This window comes from Solea senegalensis, linkage group LG17 (genome assembly GCF_019176455.1).
Source record: "Solea senegalensis isolate Sse05_10M linkage group LG17, IFAPA_SoseM_1, whole genome shotgun sequence".
NCBI lineage: Eukaryota > Metazoa > Chordata > Actinopteri > Pleuronectiformes > Soleidae > Solea > Solea senegalensis.
The window spans coordinates 17,664,763-17,677,233 of NC_058037.1; the positions used below are offsets into that span (position 1 = coordinate 17,664,763).

Genomic DNA, 12,471 nt, shown 5'->3' on the forward strand with positions numbered 1-12,471 from the left:
TCAATGTGAGTCTACCTGCCGACAGCTCAGTGCTGCCTCGCAAAGTTAAGTCAGAGTCAGTGAGTTCATGTTAGAGACACTTTTATACGTATGTGTGCATACAGTATATATCTATCTATCTATATATAAAAATGCATATAAAAATATGTTGTTTTTTCATTTTGAATTCTGCCAGTAGATGATCGTTCAGGTTTTAAATGTCAATGCAGATTTAAAAACTACCGTGCATTGTGTTTTTTTGTCCTTTTGTGTGTGTGTGTGTGTGTGTGTGTGTGTGTGTCCACAGTCTGCATGTGTTTGTATTTAAAGTTAATGTTTGCATCGGTGGCAGTATGTAATTATTCCAGTAAATGTCAGAGGAGAGAGTAAAAAAAAGAAAGGCGTCTCTGTGTGACAGACACACACACACACACACACACAAGTTTGCACACCTATTCATCTCAGGACATCTGCATTGATTTCCATACGTTTGGACAACTTAATGAATCCATTAAGTTCCTTCTTCACCAGTTCCCCCAGAGAGGAGGTTCTGCCTCGTTAGGACCAGGTTTTGTTCTCCATGTGGACTAGTGGTCCTGACAAGGTTAGTGTTTATGACACATAATGACATAAACACCAGAAAACAACTACCAAAATGGATCAATATTAATATACATGCGTGTATGTGTGGACATGTCTCTCGTAGGCAGTGAGGATCCTTTCTTTGTCAGGACATTTTGCTGGTCCCCATAACCTTGACAAGCTTTTTGAGGTTTAAGACCTGGTTTTTGGGTTAGAATTCATTTTTTGGGGAGGTTAAAGGTCAGACATTTTAGTTGTGATGGTTAAGGTAGTGTAAGTGGATGGGGAATGCATTATGTCTATGAGTGTCAACACAAAGACTGCAAAGCCAGCGTGTGTGTGTGTGTGTGTGTGTGTGTGTCTGTGTGCGTGAGAGAGAGTTCTTGTATTTGTGCTTTGTGAGGACCAATAATCCTATAAACCATATGGGGTGTGGACATTTTTTTAGCAAAGTGAGGACATGCTTGCTAGGGAAGCATTATGTTTATGAGGGTCCTCACTATGAATGCACAAACATGTGTGTGTGTGTACAGGTATTACTAATGTTGTGGGGACCTAAATCTGTTTACAAACTCACTTTATGGGACTTGTCTTCCTTATAAAGTGTAACGTGAATTACTACATTTTAAGTTGAAGACTTGTTTTAAGGTTAGGTTGAGGTTAGGGTAAGATTAGGGTCAGGGTTAGGATTATGCCAGTAGTAATTATGGTTAAGGTTAGAGTAAGTCAATGCAATGTCCTCTGAAGTCGTGTAAACCAAAACTGTGTTTGTGTGTAAGAAAGAAAGAGAGAGTGATTTGGAATGGTAAAAGTAGTGAATCTCCCTGCATGAGAAAACAGGTGATTGATATTCTGATTCCCCTGTCACCTCTCTCTCTATCGCTCTCTCTCTCTCTCTCACACACAGTGACAAAATGCTTTGCATACACACACACACACACACACACAGCTGATCCATGGCCTGTAACGGGGCTTCAGATCAGTGAGTGTCATCTTCACTCCGAACAGGTAGCAGGTTGACTACCTGTCACTCAACAGTCATTCGTCAGCTGGTACCTGTTTCCCTGCTCACCTGTTATTTCTGCTGTCAGTGACACACACACACACACACACACACTGTCTGTCTGTCTGTCTGTCTGTCTGTGTGTCTGTCTGTCTGTGTGTAATCAGTGAGCCATATTTTCATTTAAACGTGATATTAAAGGGTCATAATTCTTTCGGACCTGCTGCACCTTTTTTGACAAAACTCAACATTAATTGGATGATATTTTTGTTGACAGTTCAGAGTAAAAGACTTATTATTACACAGCTCTGTCCACAATCCCAGTTCAGACCAGTCACAGTCTCAGCTTATTATGAACAATGTAAACATTCCGTTCTTATTCCCATGCATAAGGTTTCCCTATCCTGTGCTCTTAATGGTCAGCTGTGTTTCATTATTAGACTTGTTTGTCCATGTTAGGCAAATAAAGAGCCGTTAAAGTTAACAGACTGACACAATCACTAATTAGGTTGCACTTCAGCACTTATGTGTGTGTGAGTGCCAGCAGCTCTGCACACTCAAGGTTACAGCCCACACTTTTTTTTAACTAAAGGCCCTGAAGCTCGGACGCTCATCACTTAAACGTCCCGCTGCTGATGTGTCCTGATGTAGGTTATTACATCCAAAAAGCACAGCTGTGAGAGTGTCTGTGAATCTGACCTCAAAAGTAAAGCAGTCACATCGCGACTTCAATAGTTTATCACAATGACTGGCCTTTTTGTCACATGTTTAGAATTGGATTTCATTTCAATTCACACTTGCTTTTAACCCTTTTACGAAATACTCATTAGAAAATTAAGGAAAATCCAAGTACTATATGTAAAGAAAATCTAAAAAGAGTATATATAAGACAAATTAGAACATTATAGAGCATTGTCTGTCTATAGTGTACATTCTACATCTTATTTTATCTCATTTTTTATATAAGTTTTAATATTTTTTATATTGTAATTTTTTTTGGTAACGCATGTTTATTATTTAGTATCTTTAGCTTTACTGTCTTTGCTTCTGTAACAATGTAAATCCTGGTCCTCTGGGACCTCTGTCCTCCATGTTGCAGATGTTTCCCTGCTCCAACACACCTGATTGATTTCATCAACTTATCATCAGAGATTGTACCGAGCCGTATGACCGTACCTTTTGCCTTCCAGAACTGCATTTAAGTTTCAAGTGTTTTAGGTCTCTGAAGGAGCTGGATCTCTGAAAATCGGCTCGAAAGCGGTTTCCGCAGAAGTCACCAAACGCGGTCCTCTGTCTGAGTAGAGGGTTAAGTGCATCTTGTCTGAGAATCAAATGAAGGCAAAGAAAGCCACTTTGCGAACTCGACGAGCAGATTTATTTGATTATTTTAGATCAAAAGGGGTGAGAACTAAACCTGAGGTAACACTACTCCACTTCAAAGACGTGCTTCAAACGTGTGACACAGACTCCCCCGCCCTCGAGTGAGCCGCGCCGACAACAACAACATAAGTGCGAGACACTCGGCTCGATTAAAGACGAATAAAGTTCAGCCCTTACTTCATTGAGATTAAAGCGTCCATGCTCACAGGACGTCATTAACTCAACATCACACTATTTATTATGGATTAAAAAATAACTTGATCTAAAGTGTCTGTGTCTTTCAGGAAAATGTGGAGGGAGACAACTGCGACCACTGCAGGACCAACACGTTTGGGTTGTCGGTACGAAACCCACTGGGCTGCAGCAGGTGCTACTGTTACGGGCTCACACACTCGTGCACGGAGGCACCGGGACTGATCCGGATGTGGGTGAGTAAACGTTTGACTGAAGCAGGTTTAACCCTTCTGATAAAGCGGTAGAAGACGAATGTATATATGGATGGATGGATGGCAGAAAGCAGAGAAATAGAGCTTTGCGCCCTTATACTTGTCATTACGGTAGACCTCAGGACTTCAACCTAAGCGGTTGAATACCTGCCAGATATCTAAAGTGAAAGTTATCGTTGGGCAAAGGTAGCAGAAGCACTCACTCACTGAACATTTTTTGACAATTCCACAGCCATAAAATCAATTTAAATCCATGCAACCTCATTATCTTGATGGTCATAACAGGGTTAAGTGGCTTTGCTTCACTTATTTGTAAATGTTTTAACAAACATAAGACAAAAAGGAATCCCTGTTGATCAAATCTAGCTGAAAATTAGACCAGAGGGAAATTGGTTGCCAGTCAGGAGTGCCAAAATAAACCCACAACTATACGGAAACTTTATTTAGCCTTTACAAACAACATGTACCAGTGAATATTTTAATTACCTAAAGGACATGTTGTTCTTTTTTTGTTGTTGGTCAACGTCCACCTTCACTTCTAATCTGAAAGAAAAAAGAAAGTGCCCGGTCACTGTGCGCGAGGCCTGTGCCAGCTTCCTCGCTGAGGCGACACATTTTACAGATGGCTGCTTACAACTGACACAGCGTTATGCCAGTGTTGTAGGCTTCGATGTCCTTTATTAATCATTTTCTGTGGATGATCATCTGCCGATCAAGTCGACCTTGAGAGGAGGAAAAAGTTAGAAGTCACACAAAAAAAGAGAAAGAAAGAAGCTTGTAGTGTTCATCCCCTCGTTAAAAACCTGTTCCAAAGTTTCTTTGTCAACCTTTAAAACGTCAAGTTAGAAATAATTTACTTTTTAATCTAGGTATTTATTTTCCTAAAATTAGAGCGAATTAGGCAGTAACACGGAGTCACTGTGAAGCATCTGTGAACAGATACTCAAACTCAAAGATACTTCAAACTCGGCAACTTTTGACACTAAATCTGACTTGACGACGCAATCGCACAACAATTCTGTCGCATTCATCTCGGAATGTATAGACTTTCAATAGGGAAGATGCTGTTGGTTCGTCCTTTAACCTAAATTTGTATACACACACACACATACAGCAAATCGACTTATTTATCAGGATTCAGTTTTTTACGTCACAAGTTGTGAAAGTGGAAAACAAACCCGTTGCGAGTGCAGTGACAGTTTCAGACACTCAGTGACCGAGCGGAGGCCTGTTTTCTGATAAAGGCGACAATTAACCAGTGTTTCCATGGCAACGTGGTTGAGTTTTCTGGTTGGAGTTTGGCGAGAAATTTCTTTTGAATGACAAACATTCACTTCATTTATTGTTCGCAGCAAGAGAGAGAGAGAGAGAGAGAGAGAGAGAGAGAGAGAGATGGAAAAGTGGAGAGTTTATTGGAAAGAGGGAGATTTTCTCTGAACCACTGAATCGTGAGATTACACTGAGTGGAGTGGGAGACACACACACACATACACACATTCACACCATATCTAGACACCATACCCATAGACTGTACAAACACAGTCCACATGCATTCACATGGGCAAACACACTCAAACTATCACCACATAGGATAACATGGAGGTTAGGGGGGAGAGGCACATACACACACATCCTTGAACATAAGATTATTGTTAATGTAAACGCTCCAGTATCAAACCATTTGTCCAACAAACATGTAGAAAAAGTGACATTTTCATCATTTTGGTGCCAGTTTAACGGTAACACAGAACTGCTGTCCTGTAGCTACAGTCCTGCTCTCTGTCGCCCTCTTTGGCCCTGTTTAGACTGCAGCTCAAATCTCATTTTTCAGCATATCCAGATTGTATCTCGATAGATTGTTTTTGGGCAGTCTGAACAGCTGAAAAACACACGAGATCCCAGTTTTCCAAAGCGCATTCAAACCACATATGGATACTATTCTGAACGGATTTTTACAGATCCGTTTCAGTCTGAAAGTGTCTTCTGTGTTCCTCGGAGTGCGACAATGGTTTAAAAATCAGAAAAAAGTTTGCGCCGTGGCTCCATATAATCATCTGCAACAGAAACACGGACTCAGATTTATGTCGTCCGTTTGGTTTTTCCCGGGGGCGTGGCCTGTAACTATAGAAATCCATATGTAAGACTAGACTATACAATGTGGACACACAGTCAGGAAGATCAGATTCTGATTGGATATGCTTACGAATCTGATTTGGGCTGCAGTCTGAACAAGGCTCTTTCTGTACTTGTGCTGGTAAACTTTAAATAATTACAGCTTTTGAGGAGCAGTTATGCTAACTGTGGCTCTGTGTCATCGAGAAATGTTTTTTTCTTTACTTTGTCCTTACATCAGAGGCCTCAAACGAGTTTAAAAATAACTATTAAGTAAACATTAAGTGAAAGTTTTTTTTTTTAATTTTGTATCAAAAATGAAAACATTTAAACAGTACTTTCTTGTTACGCTTGATGTCAAAACAATCACTTTTATTTTGAAATTCTATGAAATACTGCGACAAATATGGTTAAATTTTAAGGTCAAATTTTTTTTCCACTTCACTGGCCCCTCCTGACCAGTCAATTTAGTTTGACTCACATACTGCAGTCAGGCAATAGGGGGCGCTGAGCTAGTTTGGTATCACTTTTGGCAGCTTTCATGTCTTTCATTGTTATGTACAGTTTATAGTGTTGGTACTGATGTAATATACAGTGTATAAAACGTATTACAGCCTTTATAAGAAGTACTTGATGTGCATATTTTAAGATAGAGTCTGTGGAGCAGCGTGCTCCCCTGACTCACGTCTACACATTACTCCTCCTCAGTATTTTAACAACATAGACAAGTTTTTCATCACTGTTCCTGTTACCTTTTTTTGTTTTTGTTGTCGTATCAAAGAAATTGCAAATGAGAAAGTGGCTAAAATATACAGTATAAATGTTTTGAATTAGATTCAGGACAGAAATTGGCAATTTTCCACTCCGCGTGCGACTTCCCCCTCTGTTTTTTCAGCCAGTGTTGCCGGTGTCAGTTAATAGATTTCGGTGTCCACTCCTTCATAAGACCAGAGAGAGAGAGACACCCAGACTGGAGCAGATGAATGGAGTTCATCATTTTTAAATTGGTCAAGTCAGTCAATAATAAACCCTGATATTATTCTGGCCATATTGAAATATCAGCACATGAGAGAATGAAACAGAACCATACTGAGAATATTGCTGCGTTCGTGCCCTTCATATCACAGCTGCCACACATTAATGGGGACAGACACAACACAATATTCACACACGTGAAGCTGTGGCTTTTCTCCAGCTGACGGAGCGAAGGAGGTGTTACAACACAACGCAACGCCACGGCGTGATCCCGCCAAAGGATTGTTCCTGTAAATCCCATTAGATTCACCTGAGGAGTAAAGCAGGTTTTTTCAAACAAACAACACATAGTTATTCTCTCGTTTTGGATGATCCACCACCCAAATTATTCCAAATCAATGTTTGAGGGGGGAGTTTTTGTTTGTTATTGTCATTGGGAAGTGGAGAAAATGGAAGATTTTGTGTCTGAACAAAACAAATGTGACAGACACTGATACATAACTCATGTACAGTGTGCATGAACAGGGTTATCATATTCAGAAGAACATATTTGATCCAATGATTCATCCTTTCACCAAGGATGATGTGTTGGAGTTTGAGCAGCATGACTCAAAAACTACAAAACAGACTCCGATGGTGTTTTCTGAGGATGGAGGTTATGACCCTCAGACAAAATGTTTATTTTGAGTATAGAATGAGTATTTTTTTGGAGAATAGTAGAAATTCCATGATAGTTTTCTTTTAAAACTAAAAATGTTAGTATTACTTTACAAAAAAACGTCATATTCAAGTCTTTTTTTGACCATTTTATACTTTTTTTTATTTTTTTAAGTTTTTTTCGTAAAATATGACATACAACATACAGAATAAGCAATTGGTTTTCATTTTGCTAAATTTTAATGAGCTATGCGTCCTTTAAAGCATTATCTTCAGTGTGTTACCCTCTCTGCTACAATATAATATAATAAAAACAAGTTTCAAGCCCTATGATTTATCTACAAGTGTGAACACAGCATCACATTAATGTCATCTGCTGTGTGCGCCCGACTGTAGTTGACACTGAAGCCGGAGCAGACGGTGCTCCCCCTGGTGGACAAATCAAACGCAGCCGAGACGAGGAGAGGAGTGAGCTTCCAGCACCCGGAGATCCTCGCCCACGCAGACCTGGTGACGTCCACTCTCTCTGAACCCTACTACTGGAAACTGCCCGAGCAGTTCAGAGGCTCCATGGTAAGAAACCTCATCACCCATTTGTAATTCCCCTGATGTAACATTTATTTAATCGGATTTAATCTGACGTCTCTCCCTTTAGATCACAGCGTATGGCGGTCAGTTGAAATACGCGGTGTACTATGAGGCCAGAGATGAAACCGGCCCCTCCTCCTATGAGCCGCAGCTCATCATCAAGGGCGGCCCCACGCGCAACATCGTCATCACCCGTCACATACCAGGACTCCAGATCGGTCAGCTCACCCGACACGAGATCGACATGACAGAGGTACGGCAAGATTCAAAGCTTTTATTGTCATGTGTACAGTTAGAAAACATGCCTCCGTTTTTCGGTGACCACACAAATGCCAAACTAACAAAAGTGAAATAGATAAATAGTAACAACAATAATAATAAGAAGAAGAAGAAGAACACACAAAAAGGAAAAAGATACAATAGAATACAATAAAATTATTAAAATAAACATCTGATATATATGCAGTGTAATAGAAGTATATCAGTGAAATGTACTGTGCAGATAATGGATAATGGTAACTCTGCATGTTGTGCAAAAGTGTGCAACTTCACTTAATAATAATGAGGTAGGGAGATAACATTACTAGACAAAAGTAGTGGAAACAAATTAAAACAAATGTTTACTCTTAAAGGAGATGGAAAAGTCGATGCATCATTAAAGGTAAACGTGAATAATAACAGATTCAGCCAATAAATAAGTTATGTGACTCAGATGTCCTGGACTTTTGTGCCACCTACTGCTCATCTTTGTAAACTAACCTCCAATAGTAGCTTCACAGCTGTGAATAGAAACACATAGAAGTATGCTGCTTCTTTGACTGGAGTCTGTGTGTGTGTGTGTGTGCAGCATGAGTGGAAGTATGCAGATGGCCGGTCCATGACTCGCGAGGACTTCATGGACGTTCTGTTCTATGTGGACTACATCCTAATTAAGGCGTCCCATGGCAACTTGATGAGACACAGCCGGTAACACACACACACAAACACACACTCACACACATACACACACATTTCCCAATCCACAAAAATGTATTTTAAATAACATGGACATCTTTGATATACCAAACATTACAAATGATAGTAGATGTTGTCATATGTTAATATGTGGTTCCATGATGTACAAAGTTACGCTCGTCTTGATTTATATTGTGATTTGGGTCACAATAGTCTTTAAAGTCTTTAAAAAAAAAGTGGCTCCTCATAAAGAAAATTTGGGAAACACTGATGTATCTATGAAATAAATATTATGATCTACTGAAAACAATAAAAAAAGCTATAATATCTTCGGATTTGACCTACTTTTAGATGAGTCAAAGTCTGAGCTAGTGTCTTTACAGAGCATTTACAAACGTCCCAAAAATACGTGCAATAAGAAACGTACAAACAGTCGTTTCCTGTCTTTTAATGGATGTTTTATTTTCTCCCTCAGTATTTCAGAGATCAGTCTGACGGTGGCTGAAGAAGGTCGACCGACCAGGCAGAGCGAGAAAGCCCATCAGATAGAAAAATGTGACTGTCCAATCGGATACTCGGGACTTTCTTGCGAGGTGTGAACACAACTCACACACACACATGTGAAGACCTGTATTTAATGTTATCGTTTCCAATGTGTTTCCAAGAAATTAAGAGTTAAGAGTGTTAGTTTTTGCAGGGGTCGTTAATGACTCTACTTCTTCAAATCAGAGGACTTTCTCTAGCGCCATCCAGTGGACACATGAAACATTAGCGGCTTCTTTGTAGAACATTTGAAGTAGGCCTGTCCCCGGGTGTTGTTGGGCTACTGATTAATGTGTTAATACAGATTACAGATGAATGACTAATATCTCATGTAACCACACACAGGCAGATATTACCTTTTAACATAGTAATAAAAACCCAAAAAAGACAAATTTAAATGAAAGTATGTTCAAAGAATGTTGAACCCAACATATTTACAGAGCATGGCAGTTGTGGTAGAGAAGATAATGTTCTGCAAAATTATTATTTAATTATTTTATGCAGTAAAACTAACAAGAAAAAGAACTGGTCTGGACTCTAAAATCTAAAGTTTACAGGAGATTCTGATCAGTTTTGACATGTAAGAAACATATTATACTATACATACTACTAAATATGAAAATCTATATATATGAATGTTTTAAACTTTTTTCAGCGTTCTTCAGAAATAAGCACAATTAGATGAAATTATCAAAAACATAAAAGTCAAAGGATTTTGTTTTTTGTGTTGTATCATTATTACAAACATTAATTACAGAGCGAGCTGAATGCTGTCCTTTTTTTTTTTTTGCCTTCTGCGTGGGAATGTAAACACGGAGGTCATGGCCTGGGCTTTCAATAATATCTCACACAAGTCCAATTTACATTTAGTTCAGGGTTTTAACTCTGTGGCGCCTTTCAGACTCCTGGATTTTTAAATTTATTTATTTAGTTCTCTGCTTGCCTCGCCGGAATTAAGCCCTCACTGAGCGTCTCCCCGGCTGTGTTTTGATTTTGTTTGAGCAGTCGACTTTCAGCTGTGTCCGGCTCCTTCTCTTAAGCTATAGAAAGCGCGAGGCAGCGACTCAATCTCCAGTTTAATGAGGATTTTGTGCAGACAGCTTATAATATAACAGAAGCAACAGCTCCGGGGAAACTCTGCTGAACCACAGCAGCTGAGAAAAGAATTTAGACATTATTGTGTTCATCTCGAAGGAGTACGCAAACTTTTTTTAACATATGTCTCACTTTGTCTCCTGTTACTCGGGAATGACGCCCGTCTATATTAAAAAAAATTAGCGGTGTACATAATTAAGAAGCTACAGATAGTGTTGAAAAGGTGCCAAATGGCAAATGGTAGCTAAACTTGAAATGTTCAGGTCGCGGAGGGCTCGGCTGACAGATGGCCGTTCTATTTGTAGCTGCCATCGTTGTTAATAAAGTATTTTTAAACGGGCATTTAGTGCTAGCAGAGGGAACAGATGGCTCTTTAAATGGACTCCATTAATTATTACAGAACAGGAGAGAGGAAGAGCGAGTTACCTTGCTTATGCAGGTTTATGTGTGCTGGACAGGTACGGGTGTGATCGTGATTGTGTGTGTGTTGAAAGATTGCTGCAGGGGATAACTCTTAATTGAGGGTACACTCACCACAACCACTTTATTAGGTACGCCTGTTCTCCAAGCTTGTTAAAACTTGCAAAAAAAAAATTAAAAATGGCAGCGGCCCAACGCAGCTCGGGACGTAGACATGGTGGAGACGACCTGCTGAAGTTCAAACTGAGCATCGGGATGAGGAAGAAAGGTGATTTAAGTGACTTTATTTCGCGAGTATTTCACAAAACTGCTGATCTTCTGGGATTTTCCACATAAACATGTCCATGGCTTACAGCGAGTGGCTGCAGTTGTCTGGGTGAAAATGCCTTGTTGTGATGCCAGACTTGTTCAAAAATGATAGAAAAGTTATAGTAGTTTGTAATCTGGCTACAGCAGCAGAAATCCACACCATTCTTGCCACTTTATTATGTCTCCTGTGTACCTAATAAAATGGCCGGTTAGTTTATGTACATGTGAAACAGAAAGTGACCAATAGCAATTAGGATAACTGTTTGTAATATCGTATGTGCGCGAGTGTTACCGGCTATTTATAATTGTCTTTCAGTCTTTCTTTTTTTAAATCTGTGTCCCTGTCTCACTTTGTCTCTGTCTGCTTCTCTCTGTGCAGGAGTGTGCTGCAGGTTTCTACCGTCTCCGCTCCGGCTCCCTGCCATCTGCTCCTGCTTCCAGAGTGCCCAGCGCTGCCGGCATGGGCAGCTGTGTTCAGTGCCAATGCAGTGGGCACTCCTCCACCTGTGACCCCGAGACATCCATATGCCAGGTAAATGAGTGTGTGTGTGTGTGTGTGTGTGTGCGTGCGTGCACATTCTGTCTTTAGAGACACTCACACAGCCATATGCCCAGTAGGTTGGCTGAGAGAAGGAGGAGTGTGTTTGGTGTGATATCAGGTACTGTAATTAGCCCTGCAATAATTAACGACCCTGGATGAAACTCTGGTTTTGTGTAATTTCCTCTTCTCTGGATTGGACCCAAAGCTTCATCTCAAGCCTTAGAAAGAGAGGAGGTGATTTATTTATTTTTTTGTCAAAACATACACAGTTAGAACACAATAAAGGAAATGGATTTTGATTCACAAAATGTTACATAATGTATCGAGCAGATATTTTAGGCTCCTCTAGATATGATCATCATCTCAATGTGATTATAATATCGCAATGTTTTTTTCTGGAATGCTTCCAGTGCTCATTTTGATGCTGAGGTCAAGAAATAGGTCAAAGTTGTCTTTGTCGACACTGGAATAAACTCAACCTCCATCACCTGGAATTTTCAGAAGCTTCAGTATCAGTTGGTGGCTCTAGACATGACAAGCACCAAAGCGACTATGAGGGGAGTGCAGTGCTGATAATTTGTTGCCTACGTATAATTCGTTTACTATTTCAGTGAGGCGGGTCGTCTCCATAGATTCCAGGTTTTGCGTGTCTAGTAACAACAATGCAATGAGAACCACCCCTAAGCCTATGACAAAAAAACAGCACAGGTGAATTTTCTTGTCAAAAGTCTCTTGTCTGTTCGTTCAGCAGTTAAACATTCCTGCGCTGCTGGTATATATACTCAGTCAGAGCTGATAGTTTTGCTCGACAGAGCCGGAGGATGCAGTATTCAAATAATGTTGCATTGTTTCTGTTCATGTAATGTTACACATCGCAGCTTCATGGG

General features: G+C 40.0%; 1 protein-coding gene across 1 annotated transcript in view; it reads left to right on the forward strand.

The window, feature by feature from the left end:
- The window catches only part of lama2 (laminin, alpha 2), a 182,816-nt gene that overhangs the window by 120,188 nt on the left and 50,157 nt on the right, over window positions 1–12,471 (forward strand). Inside the window, exons 28-33 of the mRNA XM_044049818.1 lie at window positions 3,229–3,372; window positions 7,531–7,707; window positions 7,790–7,975; window positions 8,570–8,688; window positions 9,152–9,269; window positions 11,423–11,575. Of these exons, the coding sequence (XP_043905753.1) occupies window positions 3,229–3,372; window positions 7,531–7,707; window positions 7,790–7,975; window positions 8,570–8,688; window positions 9,152–9,269; window positions 11,423–11,575 (897 nt within the window). The remainder of the gene's footprint in view (window positions 1–3,228; window positions 3,373–7,530; window positions 7,708–7,789; window positions 7,976–8,569; window positions 8,689–9,151; window positions 9,270–11,422; window positions 11,576–12,471) is intronic.